The sequence below is a fragment of the Chroicocephalus ridibundus genome, chromosome 7 (assembly GCF_963924245.1).
Source record: "Chroicocephalus ridibundus chromosome 7, bChrRid1.1, whole genome shotgun sequence".
Taxonomy (NCBI): domain Eukaryota; kingdom Metazoa; phylum Chordata; class Aves; order Charadriiformes; family Laridae; genus Chroicocephalus; species Chroicocephalus ridibundus.
This window is the reverse complement of record NC_086290.1, coordinates 51,697,101-51,713,410: the sequence shown is the minus strand read 5'-3', so window position 1 is coordinate 51,713,410 and position 16,310 is coordinate 51,697,101. Positions and strand designations below refer to the sequence as shown.

The 16,310-nt window shown below is 55.5% G+C and overlaps 1 protein-coding gene across 2 annotated transcripts; it reads left to right on the top strand.

Moving 5' to 3' along the window:
- Positions 1-9,110: 9,110 nt before the first annotated feature.
- LHX1 (LIM homeobox 1) lies at positions 9,111-14,139 on the top strand. 2 transcript variants are annotated; one of them, XM_063341652.1, is made up of 5 exons: positions 9,111-9,584; positions 10,977-11,203; positions 11,679-11,956; positions 12,650-12,815; positions 13,091-14,139. In XM_063341652.1, the coding sequence occupies exons 1-5, from the start codon at positions 9,415-9,417 to the stop codon at positions 13,471-13,473; spliced, it is 1,224 nt and encodes a 407-aa protein (XP_063197722.1). In that variant the 5' UTR covers positions 9,111-9,414; the 3' UTR covers positions 13,474-14,139. The 2 variants fall into 2 exon arrangements, with proteins under 2 accessions (XP_063197722.1, XP_063197723.1); XM_063341653.1 differs by having other exon boundaries at positions 9,115-9,584; positions 13,094-14,139.
- Positions 14,140-16,310: the final 2,171 nt, after the last annotated feature.

Here is a 16,310-nt window from a genome sequence, read left to right as displayed (position 1 = left end):
TTCATTATTATTAACATATTTATCTAATAGCCATGCGAATTTCTTTCAGCCGTTTATTCTGGAATCTTACAGGCTTTACAAATATTAACTAATTACAGCAATGAAGATTTTATTTCAACAACTGAAAAAAAACCACATCAGTAGGGAATTCTGCAGACTCAGAGTTTCTGGGTCCAAACATCTTGGGAAATTCCCGTTTTCCTACGCACGTGACATCGCCGCGCTGCACAGCTTCTTCAGATGGTTGTTACCGGTGAAAACAGCGTCATTGCACAGGGAGGAGAAACATATTTTGTAAAACTGTTCACTGGGGTTTGGGGTTGCTCCGGAAGGATAAATATGTATGAATATAGATAAATAAGGGACTCTCCGTTTGAAACAAGGTTTACTCGTTCGTTAGCCAAACAAGTTCCCGCGCCTTCGCGGCTGCGCTGGGTCGGGGCTGGATGCATCGGTCTCTGCTCTCCGGAGCCACCTCCACCTGCGGATACAGAGACGTGAGAAGAGCACCCAGGGACTGGCTGATAGGGAGCTCTCGGAGCCCGGTAACTCGTGAGTGACAAGCCCGGTAACGGGCTATGACAGGCCATGGGTAAGGAGAGGAGCGGGGCAGTGGCTCCCCAGCGGGCTGATCAGCCATTCTGGTTCTGTCGCGCCCTGCGTGCGTGTTTCTGGGAGCAGCCGAGGTGAGAAGCTGTGAGGTGGGATGTTAACAGCCTGCTGCCAGGAGTTCAACAAATAACCGTGCGTTGGAAGTACCGAACAGGAGAACGACCGGTTCAGGCTGTGGCATAACAAAGCCAGGGGTGAGCAGCCTTTCTCACGACATTTTTTCCACTTTGGAATGAGGATACCATCATGAGGCTGCGTTTCCACAGCAGGCGATGCCCTGTGGAGCGAAACGGCCCCTCCAGTGCTGCCCAACGCCGGAGCCTCATCCAGCCCTCTGCAGCAGCCCTGGGGAGGGCAACGCAGACGGGGTCTGGAGCAGGGTTTTCCCCCAGTCCACCAGGCAACATGATAAGGAAGGGAGCCGAGGGGTGACGGAGTCTGAAGGGTGCAGTGTATCTCCATGGGAGTTGGGAGATTCGGGTTGTGCCCATCTCTGGGTGACCCCGAGGAGCTGCTCCCCACCCCGTGCCCTCCCACCCTGCCTCGCCAACACAGAGGTTCTGGTGAGGCAGATCCTAGCTGGAATACAAGTGACAACGACATTGAGGAATGATTTTTTTAGAGCAATACGTGTTCTTTAAAGTGAGCTTCTGAGCATGGAGAATTGGTCCTTGGTCATGCTGGCATGTGGCTCTGCCCTGCCGTGGGGCACTTGTCCTGGAGTGCAGCAGGGGACAGAGAGGCATCATCAGGCAGGACCCTCATGGGGACTGAGGGTCCCTGGCCTCTGCTGGAAAAATTAGCTGGAACTAGTGAAATTTCACATTCTAGAACAAGATGATCTCGTTTTTTCATCTTGAAAATGGTGTATTGATGCATTTCAGAGGAATAGGATTGTGGCTGTGCGTGCCGTATCCCTGCTATGGTGTTGAAATAAGCTGTGTATGCGTATGGCCAAACCTAGAACATCACACTGTACAAAGAAAGGGAAGGTATCAGGGGTTTAAAATTTTTATAAAATAACACACTTGGGCACATCTCCTTACTGCAATGCTCCAGTTTCATGCCAGTGCAGTGGTGACCCTATAGAAATGAGATGCTCAATGAGTAGCTGGGGTGCCATGAGCAGCGCAGCGCTGCGCGGTGCTAACGAGCCCTGTCTGGAGCGTGCCAGTCACCTCTTTAATTGCCACCACGCTCGCAGCGCAGGGGCGCGCGAGCACTTTGAGCCACGGGCTCCCACCCGGTGTCTGCCTCTTACCTGGCTCTTCCCACTGGGTCCAGGCAGGCAAAATGTTGTGCTGAGCTGCAGATACACGGCAGCTGGGAACTTTGTCGGGCTCAAACTGCATAATACCGCTTGCCCTAATTTGTGGGCATATAATAAAGCGGGGAGAAAGAAGGGCACGCTGCCCAGAGCCTCCTGACCTGTCAGAAGCCTTAAAATAGAAGCCTATATAAACAGGGTGTGACATAGGATATTATATAGTAACGTGGTATCAAATTACAGAATCTATATATAGAAGAAGATTAATTAGAGGTCGGGACTAAGCAAACCGATATAAATACAGCCAGGAGCTCTGGATTCATTTTCACCAGCAGCGAGGGAAGTTTGTGGTGCTGTGGTACCTGGTCCAGGTGATGCTGCTTTATCACCCTGAACCGAGATCTGCTCCTGCATCTGCAGCAGGTAGGCAGAGGGAAGTGCTGGTTTCCCGCCAGTGCAGGCGTATTATCCCTATATTTTGTTGGGATAGGCCTATTTGTTTTGTTTTCAATTATTTTTCTTGAATGCTCTGCAAGACGGTGATGTCAGACACCAAAAGCTGACATTCTGCTGATGACAAAAAAAACCTCTTCTATTGGGAGCCCTCTTCTCCAGCAGCTTGCAAAGGACAAACACCACAGCAGCCCTTTTTCTGTACCCATATGGGAAGCCAGTGTTCAGCACAGGGAAGTCCGTGCAGTTACTGCTTTCTAAGCAGGAAGATATGGTTTTGTTGGGTAGGAAGGTGCTGTCCACCCTCAGAAACAAGAAAAACAAAGAATTTGCCCAGAGTCAGGCAGCAGGTCAGCGGCAGGAGCAGGGGGAAAGGTCTGGACGCCCTCTTCCCTGCGACACTGCCGACAGACCCTCTGCCTCTGCACAAAATCGCGTGTACGTGTGAGATGGGTGGGTGAGATTGACTCTCACTCCCAGGGAAGTTCAGTGACTGTGAAATTAGTAAATTACACAGGCCCACAGAACTTAGAAAAACAATATAATCCTGGGGGTACTGAAATAATTAATTTGCTAATCAACTACACCTTGCTTTTTTTAATTTGCAAATAGCACTCTGTTTTGTTTCCCCATTTCAGCCACCTCAAGAAGAGCAATATTTCAGGCAGCAAAGCCGGAGGGGCCCGGGGCAGGGCCGAGCGCGGTGGCACGGGCACGAAGGGCACGGGGAGCACCGCAGTGACCACAGCAAGAGCTGAGCGATGCTTTCGGGGGGTCTCTCACTCTGCTCTGGATCTGGCCCCCAGCTCCAGCCACTAACTTGCAGGGGAAGAGCGGGAGCTGCAGGGCTCCTGCAGATGTTTTGTGCTGGTTTGTCTCCTGGTCTCGCTGCACCGTTGTTTGCTTTAAATCATTTCAAATGCGGAGGTTGTCAGACAAGACAATTAACATGGGGAAGGGGGGAAAGTATTACCATCCATTATTTGCCATAACATGAATTTAAGCCAGGAAGTCAAATGATAAAATATGTGGTGAAAAGTGTTGGTGGTGGGAGTGCCTAAATGAGTAATAGCCTTGGGCTTCTGAGCCTTGAACTTAACGTGCTAAGTAAATCCCCGAGGTCAAAAAGTATGAAAATTGTTGCAGCTTGGGGAGAGATATTTTAACTTTGCAAAAGGTCCCCGCGAAGCGGCTGGAGGGGCTTCCGCGGGGCTGCGGCGCCGGCGGCGGGCTGCGGCCGGGGGCTGCCGCTCCCAGCGACCCGCGGGGCTTCCGCCGACCACCGGGGGCTGGGCTTTAGGGGTGAAAAATCCTAAAATCAGGTGAGGCGTGCGCTGGAGCCGGGGCGGGGGGGGGGGGGACAGGGGTGCGCAGCGGCGTTTCGGCAGGGCGGGACGAGGCGGGAGCGCTTTGTGCCGCCGGGGGTGGCTCGGCGGGTCCCCAGCGCCGCTGCTCCGCGGGGACAAACCATCGAAAGCGCCGGTGTCGCACACACACACACACACACGCACACAGGCACGCACACGCACCCGGAGCCGGGCCGGCCCCCCCACACCCCCCCGGAGAGCCGGGTCCGGGCGGGCCGGGGGTCCCCGCTCCGCCGCCCCTTCCCGCCGCGCTCCAACTCTTCCCCTTTAAAACTCTTTCTCCCTCTCGAGCTGACCATGCGGCTGGATTTATGGAGAGAGATGTTTTAGCAGAAATCCCCCAGAGTCTCCCATCAGCCCTAAATCCCCAGCCTGCTCTCCCTGGGAGACCTCATGACACAGAGCATGCCAAAACAGCTTCGTTTTGCCTATGCATTAGCAATCTATTTTACCTTTTTGACATCTCTCACACATAAAACCGTAAGAGAGAAATAAAATATCTGTCTCTGGGCGAAAATAAAGCTTTGCCTCCCTCCTGATCTATAGGATATAAAATAAAGCCATGGCTTTGATAGTGGCTTTTCCTTATACTGGAGTTGCTTTTGCACACACGGAGACAATGAAGATGGATGAGCCGGGATCGGTGCATCCTCCTGGGGTTTGTTTCACCCTCTTTTTTATAGTCTCCCCCACCCCCGCCGCCCCCGCCACCTCTTTACTTTTCTTTCTTTTCTCTTTTATTCGTCTTTTATCTGCCCTTTCCCTCTTTAACAACGTGAAGAAACCCGGTCAGCTCTCACACACCCGGGCTCGCCCTTGTCCTGCCCCGCTCGCCCCGGGCCCGGCCCGATTCCCCCCTGCTCCGGGGTGCCCCACTGGGACCCGCTCCCGGGAGGGCTCGGTTACCACCACCCCCCCCCCCCGGCCGCCGCCGGCCCCTTCCCGGGCGCTTTCCCGTCTCCGCCGGCAGCTCTCAGTCAAAGGCAGAGACGCGCACCTCGGATTTGTAATTATTTATTAACTATATTTCCCATAAACAATGCATGAGCTTTGAGTGTAAGCGACAACATTTAGCGACGTGGAAAGAAACCCGGGAGGGCTAATCAAGGGGGAGGGGGGGGGTGGCTGAAAAATAAATAAGAAAAGGGAAAAGCGAGCGGGGACGGTGCGGGACCGCCCGGGCGTGTTTACCCTCAGCATCGACCCGAGTGTGGCAGCATAAACTGGGAGCCTCTAATACATAATTTAAAGATTTTTTATTATTATTTTTTAATATTTTTTTTGTCTCTCCAAGCTCCTTTAAAACAAACCTGGCGCGGCGCGCAGCGATGGATCCCGTCCAGCAATGGGTTTATTGCGCGGGGATGTTCTACAGGCTTAATTACATCTTAACTTCAATATTTGTTTAGTGCATTAACCGCATATATATTTAATCAGGCGGAGGCGCTCTTTCTGCAGGGGAAAGTTTTGGGATGTGCGTGTCCCCCCCGGTAGCGATGACCGGGACGGCGGGGACCGCTCCGACCCGCGACGGGGTCCCGGTCATCGCTACCGGGGGGATGCGGAGGGGTCAGAAGGGGGGTTCGGCGATGCCTCCCCCCGTCGGGGATCCTTTCAGGTGGCTCTGCCGGTCCCTCAAAGCTCGCCAGCATCAGCGATGCCGGGCGCGGTCGTTGCGAAGGAAGGAAGGAAAACTAAAATTTTTTATTTTTTTTTTTTTCCAAATCGAGGAAAGATGCCGGGGGACGGACACGGTACGTCTGTGCCCGGGTGGAAGGGAAGTTTGGGGGTTTTTTCGGCTTCGCTGCGGGGGGATGGAGGGGATGGGAAGGGGGGGATGCAGCGCACCGGCCGCGGTCCCCGCTCCGGTGTTGGTACAGTACTGGTGCCCCGTAAAGCAGAGAGAAATCCCATTACCGAGCGCAGCGGTGTAGAAAGGCTGATGATAAAACAGGGTGATGTTTAACTAAAAAGACGGGAACGGCACCAATAAAATGCAAATTCAGACTCGCCTGAAAGGGACTTTTTTTTTTTTTTTTCCTTCTGTATGACATTTAAAATAAATTTGAGAATATTTTTTTCTTACTCTCTTAATTTCCCTCTTTTTCAGCATCGGGGCCGGGCGGGGTTGCTCGGTTCTGGAACGCCCCCGGGGTGCGGGTGGACTCGGTCCCGCCGCCCCCGCTCTCCCGCCCGCCGCCGGGGCTGTGGGCTTGGTCCCGGCCGGGAACGGGCCAGGGAGAATTACAAAATATAATGAAAAAAAAAAACAAAAACCAAAAAAACAACCCCAACGCAGACGCATTGCCCTCGGAGGCGGAGGCAGCAGGCTGGGTGCTGCCGTGCCGTCCATCCCCCTGCCCGGGGGGCGGGAATTTCCCCCCCTGCCCTCAGGCTCCGTGGGTGCCCCACGCCGGGACGCGCCTGTCCCCCGGGGCAGAGGGGGCCCGTCGGGGCCGGGGTTGGCGAATGTTTTCTTTTCGGAGCCTGCTGGAAACAGCGCTGGCGTTTTCGCCTTTTAAACGCCTGCGCTGTGTCGGGGCCCTCGGGGAAGGGGGGGGGGTGCGAGGCGGATCTAGGGCACCCCGCGGTCCCCCCTGCCCGGAGGGAGCAGCCCCCCTCGGTCTGCGCTGCGGCCTCTCCGGAGCGGGGTTTCGGGGCATTTGCCTGTGCGCGGCGGGCGGGCAGGGAGCCCCGCCGGCAAATCAGCGGGGCTGCGGGCACCCCGGGCCGGGGGGCTCAGCTCCCCCCCCTCCCCGCAGCCCCCGGGGCGGGTAGGGGGAGCACAGCGCTCTGTGGCCGCCTCGGCGTCCCCGGGCCCTGCGCGGAGCCGGCGGGGCGGGAGGGGGCAGGGGACAACCAGATGCTTTCGCTAACGCCTGGGAAAGGAGAAGAAAAAAAAATCGCTGTGAAAAACTGGTGCTTGATGGACATAAGATGCTCATCTCCTTCCCCTCATTCATCCCCACCAACACATGTCACCGGGGGCCCGCAGTCAAAGGGAAGCGGTCCCCTGACGGCCGCTACAGCTGTCGCCTTCCCGGGCGGCGGAGCGGGGCCGCCCGCGCCCCTCGGCCCCTCCGCTCCGCATGAGAAGCGGCCCATATGCGGGGGACCGGGCGGGCGGGGGGCGGCCGGGGCTCTATTGATCCCCGCAAGCGGCGGCAAAGCAAACCAACAGCTGGGCAGGGACGCGGAGCGCCCTGCGCGCCCCGGTGCGCGGCCCCGACGGGGCGGTGATGGCCGGCTCCGGCCCGGCGCGGGGGCACGGGGAGGCCTGGCGGGGGAGGAGGGTGGGGGGTACACAAGTCGCGGACGCAGCCCCGGGGCTTTTAAACACCCGCAGGAGCACCGAGGCGGTGCCTCGGCCCGGGACAGCCCCGGGAATGGCTCCGCATCCTCCGCCGGCCCCGTCCGCCCCCGGGCCGGAGCGGCGGGCAGGGCGCGGAGCCGCAGCGGCACCGGAGAAGGTTTTCCTGCCTTTGTTTTCCTTTTTTTATTTTCCGATTTCTCCCTCCACGACTTTTTTTATTCCCCCCCCCCCCAAGGACGAGGAAAACAGACGGTAAAGAGAGCGCCGACGGCGGGTCGGGGCGTGGGGGATGCTGCGGGCTCCGGGGAGGCCCTTCCGCCAGCCCCCGCGCCCGGCCCCGGCTCGCAGCCGTCTGTGCAACCCTTGGGCACGCTCAGGGCAATTAATCCACCGTTTCCCTCCTAATTCCCCGCCGCGGCGGATCAATCAGACCGCGGGGAAGGTGAGAGCGGGGGCTCCGCGACGGAGGGGCCGGGAGGGGCCCGGGCGGTGACACCTCCCCGGAGCGGCAGCTCCCGCCGGGCAGCAAAGCGCGAAGGAAAGAGAAATCACATCCCTCCGAACCGCCCCGGCCACCGACCGACCCCTGGAAGGTAAAAGCAAATGCATTTTTATTTGCCAAAAAAAAAAAAATAATAATTAAAAAAAAAAAAAAGTACATCAGCGGCGGACGGTGCCGATCGGGGGCTGCGAGCGCCGGCAACGGAATCACCGCGACGTTACCGGCGCCTTCCCTCTACCCGCGGCCAACGGGCGGCAGCGGGCCCGCCGCCCCCTCCCCGCCCGTCGGAGCGCCGCGGCCCCGGCCCTTCCGCGCCTTCTCTCCCGGGAAAGGCGAGCGCCGGCTCCGCGCCCCGCGGGCGGCTCTGCGCCCCCCGCCCGCGGGCCGCGCCGGTTCTGATGGAGGGGAACAACCAGGCTAAACCGGGAACTCGTTTGACGCCGCTGCCCATCCAGCCGCCCCGCCGGTGGGCGGCGGGAGCCGGCCGGCGGGTGCCTATAACGGATGCGTAACCCTGCGGGGGTGCCAGACCCCATCGAACGGCCCCGGTTCCCCCGTCCCCCCCCCTCCCCGCAACACACCTACCCCTCCGAGCAGGGCGCGCCTTGGGCCGGGCCCGAGCGGCGGCGGGGCCGCCCGTCCCTCCGCGGTGCGGTGCGTGCGGGGCGGTGCGGGCGGAGCGGCCGTGGGCGCCCCGGCGGCTCTATAAAGGGGGCGCGGACGCCCCGTCCGGCGGCGGCGCGGCGGGAACGGGGGGGGGACGGGGGGGTCCGGAGGGGGGTGGGAGGGAGGGGGCGGGTTTTGGGGGGGTGTCGGCGGGCGGCGATTGGCCGGGGCGGGCGGTGACGTGTGCGCGCGGTGCATAAGGCCGGGGCGGCGGGGCTGCCGGGAACATGCAGAGCGGCCTGGGCTGCCGGGACGGCGCGGGCCCCCGTCGCCTGCCCGCCCTCCCTTCCTCCCTCCCTTCCCTTCCCCTCCCCTCCCTCCGCGCCCGGCACCGCGGCGGGGAGGCGGAACAAAAAGCCGGCAGCACCGAGCGATGCCGCGGCGGCGCGGCGGGGACGCGGCGGGCAGCGCGCAGGGCGCTGCGCGGGGGTAGGTAGGAGCCGGGCGCGACGGTACCGACCAGACGTCGAGGGAGAGAAGGAGCGAGAGAGGACGGAGCGAGGAGCTGCGGAGACCTCCCCCCCCCCGCCCCCTTCCTCCCCGGCCCCCCCCAGCACCCCCCCACCCGCGTAAGGACGCGGCCCGCTCCGCGGCGCGTAGGGCCATGTCGCCGCGGCAGCAGCCCGAGCCCGTCTGACCGCTGCGGGGGGCTCCATGTCTCGTTTTGTTATTTATTATTATTATTATTATTATTTTTTTATTTCTCTTTGGGAAAAGCACTTTGACTCCTGACTGCTCTACCTCAGACCTGAGAAAAACTCATCACGCTCGCTTTTTGGCGTTTGGTTTTGGTGGTCGTTTTTTTTTTGGTTTTTCTTTTTTAAATTTTTTTTTTTTTTAATTTTTATGAGCGCCGATCTTTATAGTCGTTGTTGTTTTATTGTTACTATTATTATTATTATTATTATTATTGTCGCTGTCGTGGTTGGTAGCGGCCGGGATTCTGCGGTTGTGGCGAAGCGCTGGTCTCCTCGGGCAGTGGGTGGTTTCTCCTGCGTATCCCTCCTAGGACACTCCAACGAAGATTTTTCTTCCTCCCTTTCTTTTTCTCCTCCTTCACTTCTCGAAGGCTTTTAAAACAAACAAACAAAAAAGCAAACCTACGCCGGTGTTGTCGTCTTTAAAAAAACAAAACAAAACAAAACAAAATTTTTGTTTTATTTTTAAATTATTTTTTTTCTTGCTTGACATCTGGGAAACCAATACCCCCCACTCTCAGAAATAACCAAAGACAATGGTTCACTGTGCAGGCTGCAAAAGGCCAATCTTGGACCGGTTTTTGTTGAATGTACTGGACAGGGCTTGGCATGTGAAGTGTGTTCAGTGCTGTGAATGTAAATGCAATTTGACAGAGAAATGCTTTTCGCGAGAAGGCAAGCTTTACTGCAAAAACGACTTCTTTCGGTAAGTACCGGACCCCCCACCCCGCCCGGGGCCGTAGCTCCTTTGCATCCGTTTTTCATCTCCCTTTATTTTTTTTGTTTTCCCCCGTTGTTCGGTGTGACCCACAATCGCTTCTTCCCTCCCGATGCACACGCAACCCCCCCCCCCCGCAACCGTGGTTATTTTTCCAGGTGCTCTCCCGGGAGGAGCGGGCGGGGGTCGGGCCCGGGGAAGGGACCCCCGGGCGCCCCGTCGGGGTGCGCAGGGCGAGGCCCGGCCGCTCTCCGCGGGCACCGGCCGCGCTCCGGTTTCCCAAAGTTGCCTCGAAACTATCGACCGGCGGAGCGGGAGCGGGGGCGGTGCGGGCGGGGACCGTCCCGGGGCCGCTGCAGCGGCACTTGCCGGGGCTTCCCGGCGGGACTTTCCGCGGCCGTGAGCGCAGCGCTCCGCGGGGCCGCAGCCCGGCGTCGTTCCCAGCGTGCCCGGAGCCGCGGTGCTGCCCCGGCGGGGAAGGCCCGGTGCGGCGGCGGTGCGCGGCTCGGCGGGCCCGGCGCCTCCCATCAAACCAGAGGGCAACGATCCCCTCACCACCGCCGTCTGACGGAGAGGGGAGCGGGTACCGACACCCGCTCGCCGCCGCTTCCCTCCCGCATCCCGGCGGGCAGCGGAATAAATGCCGGGCTCGGAGCCGGCCGCCCGTGCCCCTGCCCGGCCGGGCCCCGCACCGCACACGGGCAGTAACGGCAAAGACGGGCCCGGGGCCGGGGTAGCCGCGGAGCCCTTCCCGCACACGGGCTCCCCGCATCGCCCGGCGCGGCGGAGCGCTACCGGGAGCCCCGCCGCTCTGCTGCCGCTCCTCCCCGGGCACCGGGGCCGGCACTGACCCGGACTCGGCTACCGGGAGCTCCGCCGTGCGGGCCCGGCCGAAGCGGAGCGCCGGGGGCTGCGGGCCCCGGTGCGGGACCGCCCCGCGGCTCCCCATCGCCGGCCGAGCCGGTCCCGGCAGCTCCTCCGGCCGATGCGCGGCCGTCACGGATTAATAGCATTTCAGAATTTCTGCTTAATGCTTATTAGAGTCTCGTTAATCAATGTGTCGGGGCGCAGAGGGGAAACCCCGGACAACGCAGCCCCGGCGTTTAATTAATCCCTCAGCACTTCGTCCTCTGCCAAAATCGTGTCTTTTTAATTTTTTATTTTTTTTTTAAGGTATAATTTCAGGCATTCGCGCGGCAGCGCTCTGTGCGGATGCTGTGTTTGATTTCGGTTTGTTTTGCGCGGCCGAGCGGGGCGAGCGGAGGCCGCGGTGAGGGGCGCGGGGCGCGGCGGGTGCGCTCGCCCGGCGGGCCGGGCTACGGGCCGCTCTCGGCCGGTCCCGCGGGCGCTGCTGACCACCGGCCCGGCCTCTCCCCGCAGGTGTTTCGGGACCAAGTGCGCGGGCTGTGCCCAGGGCATCTCCCCCAGCGACCTGGTCCGCAGGGCGCGGAGCAAAGTGTTCCACTTGAACTGTTTTACGTGTATGATGTGTAACAAGCAACTCTCCACCGGCGAGGAGCTCTACATCATAGACGAAAACAAGTTTGTCTGCAAAGAAGATTACCTAAATAACAGCAATACTGCCAAAGAAAACAGCCTGCATTCAGGTGAGGAGCGATGCGGGGCGGCGATGCGCTCAGCCCCGGCTTCTCCGCGGCGTGAGAGCCGGTCCTCTCCCTTCTGCTCTCCTCCCTTCTTCTTCTATTCTTCATTCTCCTTCTCTCACTTCTCCCCTCTTTTCTCCTTCTCCTCCCCGTTCTCTCCGTTCTCCTCTCTTTTCTCCTTCTTCTCTCACTTTTCCTCTCCGTTTTCCTTCTCGTCTCCCCTCTCCCCTCTTTTCTCCTTCTCCTCTCCCTTCTATTCCTTCTCCCTCTCCTCTCCCTTCTTCCTCTCCTCTCCCTTCTATCCCTTCTTCTCTCCCCTTCTCCTTCTCCTATCTCTTCTCCTCTCCCTTCTTCTCCTCTCCCTTCTTCTTCTCTCCCTTCTCCTCCTCCTCTCCCTTCTCCTTCTCCTCTCCCCGGCTCGTATGGCGATCGGTATTTCTCCCCCCGGCTCAGCGTGCCCCGCTTTGCTCTCACCCAGCCACCACCGGCAGTGACCCCAGCCTGTCCCCCGACTCCCAAGACCCCTCCCAGGACGACGCCAAGGACTCGGAAAGCGCCAACGTGTCCGACAAGGAGACGGGCAGCAACGAAAACGACGACCAGAACCTGGGGGCCAAGCGGCGGGGCCCCCGCACCACCATCAAAGCCAAACAGCTAGAGACTCTGAAAGCCGCCTTCGCGGCCACCCCCAAACCCACCCGGCACATCAGGGAGCAGCTGGCGCAGGAGACCGGCCTCAACATGCGGGTCATCCAGGTACCACCGCCCTCCCCCGGGTCTGTCCCCCCCACTCCGGGCACCGGGCACGGCCCCGCCGCCCGCCCCGCACGCTGCGGGGGATGCGGCGGCATGGAGGGACCGGCGCCCGGCTCCCCCCGCACCGCAGGGCCGGGGAAAGCATCGCCGGCCTTTTAAATCGTTATTATCTTAGCGGCCCGGCAGCCCCCCCTCCACGTCCCCCCGCCCCGGACCGCCCCGGCCGGTCGGCAACGGGCAGAGCTGCGGGGTGGTTTTAGAAAGTCCTAAAAAGCCGTAAATGGTATCGAAATTAATAACCATAAATGTGAGGGGTTAATGGATAAATAAGAATGACAATGCGCTGGAATTATTAAAAGGTTTATAAACCCGCAGCGCTGGGGGTAATGGGGGGTTAAAGGACCATTAAAGACGAGGTTAGATTGGAGAGTCTCAGTGTGAGGGTAATTAGGAGTAATCTTGTCAGGGTAATAAGAATTAACTCAATCATTCTTGACCTGCAGCCGGCGGGGCAGCCGTCATGCGTGGGCTCGGCCCCGTTTCAAACGGATCGGGCCCCTCCCCAGAACAAAAGAGACCTCGGAGGTGGTGGGGCGGTGAAATGATCCCTGGGGGAGGTGGGGGGACACCCGCAATGGGGGCACCCAGGACCGCATCTCCCGTGACCGTCACCTTCTCCCATCACCCATCCAGGTCTGGTTCCAGAACCGGCGCTCCAAGGAACGACGGATGAAGCAGCTGAGCGCGCTGGGCGCCCGCCGACATGCCTTCTTCCGCAGCCCACGCAGGATGCGGCCGCTGGTGGACCGGCTGGAGCCCGGGGAGCTCATCCCCAATGGGCCCTTCTCCTTCTACGGAGGTGGGTAACGCGCTCCGACCGTGGTCCCTCTTCTTCGTGCTTGGCCGGCTCAGATGGCCGCGGCACAGCGAGATGGCCCCGGTGCAGGCCACAGGCCACACCAGGGCCATCTCGCCGTGCTGCGGCCATCTGAGCCAGTTAGCATGTTTCCTTCTTGGGTTCAGTGAGCTTTGGGTGACATTTTGAGGCACCACCGTTCAAACGCGCTCTCTTGTGTCTTTTCCGCTTGGTTGCTTCGCCTGTGCGTTACCTTCCCTCTGTCTCTCCTTGTCCAGCAGATTATCAGAGCGAGTATTACGGCCCTGGAAGCAATTACGATTTCTTCCCGCAAGGACCTCCTTCATCTCAAGCTCAGACACCCGTGGATCTCCCTTTCGTGCCCTCCTCGGGGCCGTCAGGCACTCCCTTGGGGGCCATGGATCACCCCCTGCCCGGACATCACCCCTCCAGTGAGGCTCAGCGCTTCACTGACATCATGTCGCATCCCCCTGGAGATTCGCCCAGCCCCGAACCCAACCTTCCCGGGTCCTTGCACTCCATGTCCGCGGAAGTTTTTGGCCCCAGTCCTCCATTTTCTTCGATATCCGTCAACGGTGGTGCTAACTATGGCAATCACTTGTCACATCCACCAGAAATGAATGAAGCGGCTGTGTGGTAGCTTTAAAACAAACTGGGTCTAAGTAAGTGATGATCATCTAGTCTGCTTATTGTTATGGTGTACAGAAATGAATAAATATAACATCTCTCCTGCCCTAAGACAATAATACCTTGGGAACGAACTGAATCCAAATCGCTCCAAGGCAAGCTTTGCTCTAGACCAGGACAATCTTCATGTTATGGTTGTATCAAACAAGCAAGGGGACTTTTTTGTACCATTGACAAAGAAACTGGTGAAGCTGTACAGTAACGTGCTGCCATACCGTAGGATGGCGTTAAGTTTGATTACCCTGTTGGATGTCATCCTAAGAGCCACAATCCTTAGAAACTTCTTGTTAAAAAAAAAACAAAAACAAAATTTAATTGAATGAAGGAAAGGTCAAAGAAAAGGGGGAAAAAAAGCTTCAAGAACTCTAGCGTTCCCGGTTAAGGATGGTTCTGGCATTATGAATTTGTTTGTTAATTTTTGTCTCTCAGAAAGTTCAACAACAAGAAACTCTTTTTAGCATCAGCCATTTCAGCCTGCTGACTATCAGGTGGGACAACTTTCTTTTTCCTTTCTTTTTGTTTTGTTTTTTTTTTTTTTTTTCAAAATAGCAAATACTAAATGTTAAGCCCTCAGCACCAACTCTTCTACCTTCACAAAGCTACACGTACAAAACCTCCTCATCATAGCAAAGGTCACCACCCAGACCTCTAACGAAAAATGACTTGAAAACAAACAAACAAACAAACAAAAAGTATTCTACCTTCACAGAGAGAGAAAAGCTAAACAAAAAGACTCTATTGAACTAAAAACAGTCAACTGTTTACGTCTAATGTTAAATTCAGGAGTTCAATGTTTTACTAATAAATCCTGTTTTAGAACCTCTTGTTCAAAAGCAAAATATTTTGAGCAACCAACCAAAATAGTTCATTTTCTTTTCTGTAGATGTTATAACAGATTGCAGGGCTTGTGGTTCACTGTGCTAGTTTGTAAAAGGTGTTGTTTACAGAAGGCAAAGAAAAAAAAAAAAAACCCACAAAACCCAGACAGTTGCCAAATAAAGTAAATATATAGCACAAATACTGTAAGGTGCTTTGCACCAGCAACCCGAGAAGGTGTTTAAAAAGTGTTACAAGGTTAAAAAAAACAAAAAAACAACAAAAAAAAAAACCAACAAACAAACATCTTTGCTAATTTTTAGTCCTGTTGAACATTCATGGAATTGTTAATATGACTTATATAGACCCACACAGGTTTTATTTTTGTGTCTTTAAAATAAAAGTCCAAAATATTTAAATTTTATGGTCAAATATGCAGTCAACAGCTGCTACTTTTTTCTTTATATATTAAATTTCTCATATGTCTTTTATTGTTCTAATAAACCTAAGCTTGTGTGACCTCCAGTGCATATTAGACCATTCACTGTATGAAAGAAAACATGTTGGATAAAATTTGTGCGTTTTTAATAAAATTAGAAAATCTGATGTTTAGATAACTTGTGTTTCATTCGATGTTTTAAGCAATTTTAAATGGATTCGCTCGAGTAAAAATAGCCCAGGGAAAGAACGAGCCGCTCAGCTGATAATCCTGTGCGGCTCTTTGGCGTTGGTAGCAGTGGAAGCCCTGGCGCCGATGCCGAAAGCAGGCGGGGGCAGCCCCAGCCTTTCTTTCCATCCGCAGCCTCGGTTCTTGCAGGAGAAATGATAATGCCACGCTCTCCGTTCAGTTTCCAACTTGGAAACTCATCAGATCGTTAAATATATTAACCTATTCTCGCTCTACGCGAAAACGTACTCCAAATGCTTATTTTATGCGTAAACAAAACTGTATTGTAAATGTAAAAAACTTGCAAAGATACGGTTTTTAATTGATCCAGTTTTAGTTAAATTAATTCTCCGAAGGTAATTTTTCTTTTTCTTTTTTTTTTTTTCTAATTGGCTGGTTTTGAACACGGCGTCACCTCAATGTCATGAAAGTCATTTTAATCCTTTTTTAGAGCTGATACAAAGTCAATTGTTTAATAGCGTTTGGTGTATATGGAGTTCTCTGAAGGGCAGCGGGGGAGAAGGTTTTGCTTTGCACTAGATACGCTCTGATTTTCTTGGAGAGAAATGAAACACAACAAAAAATCCTGGGACCTTGTGAAATGCCAGATTTAATGTTTTAATTCTAACTGATTGCAGAATCCCAAATATTCAGTTCTTCAAAAGCAAAAGCCTCCCTGATTCCGAGAGGACTTTGACCTGTGTTAGGAGCAAAGAATTAGGTTTGGTTCTGAAAAGTCACTGGTTTAAATGTTTTCCACCTGCTGAGCTAATAGAAAGGGATGAACTATAATTGCATATTTTCCCTCGTCTCTCAACTCATGGTGACTCTGGCTGGCTTCTTTTTTATTTTACGTAGACACAGAAATTTACGCTAAAACACTAGACTTTTGCGTTCCCAGCGATTCAATTATTTGTTTCTTTGGAATGAAGGAGGGGAAAAAAAAATAACAGCAAAATGCTTTAAAGTTGTACGATTTGTAATTTTCAATGGTGATGTTTTTATTTTGTTCACGACCTAGTTTCTACGCCCAGCGAGGGGCCACCTAGATGAAGCAATAGTTCACTTTAAACACAAAATGTCTTATATAATAATATAAAGATAAAAACTAAAAGCTATCTGCAAGGGATCTGTTAGTGTTTCTAAAAGAAATTCATGCTTTATTAAATACAGGGGAGACTTCTTAAACTCATGGGCTCCGTGTCTAACTCATTTATTTGTCTTTTGTATCGCTGCTGTGTTTTGTTGCTCTGTTTTGCATCTATAGAAGCGAAGTAATGAGTGATCTATTTATTACAAACTTTTAC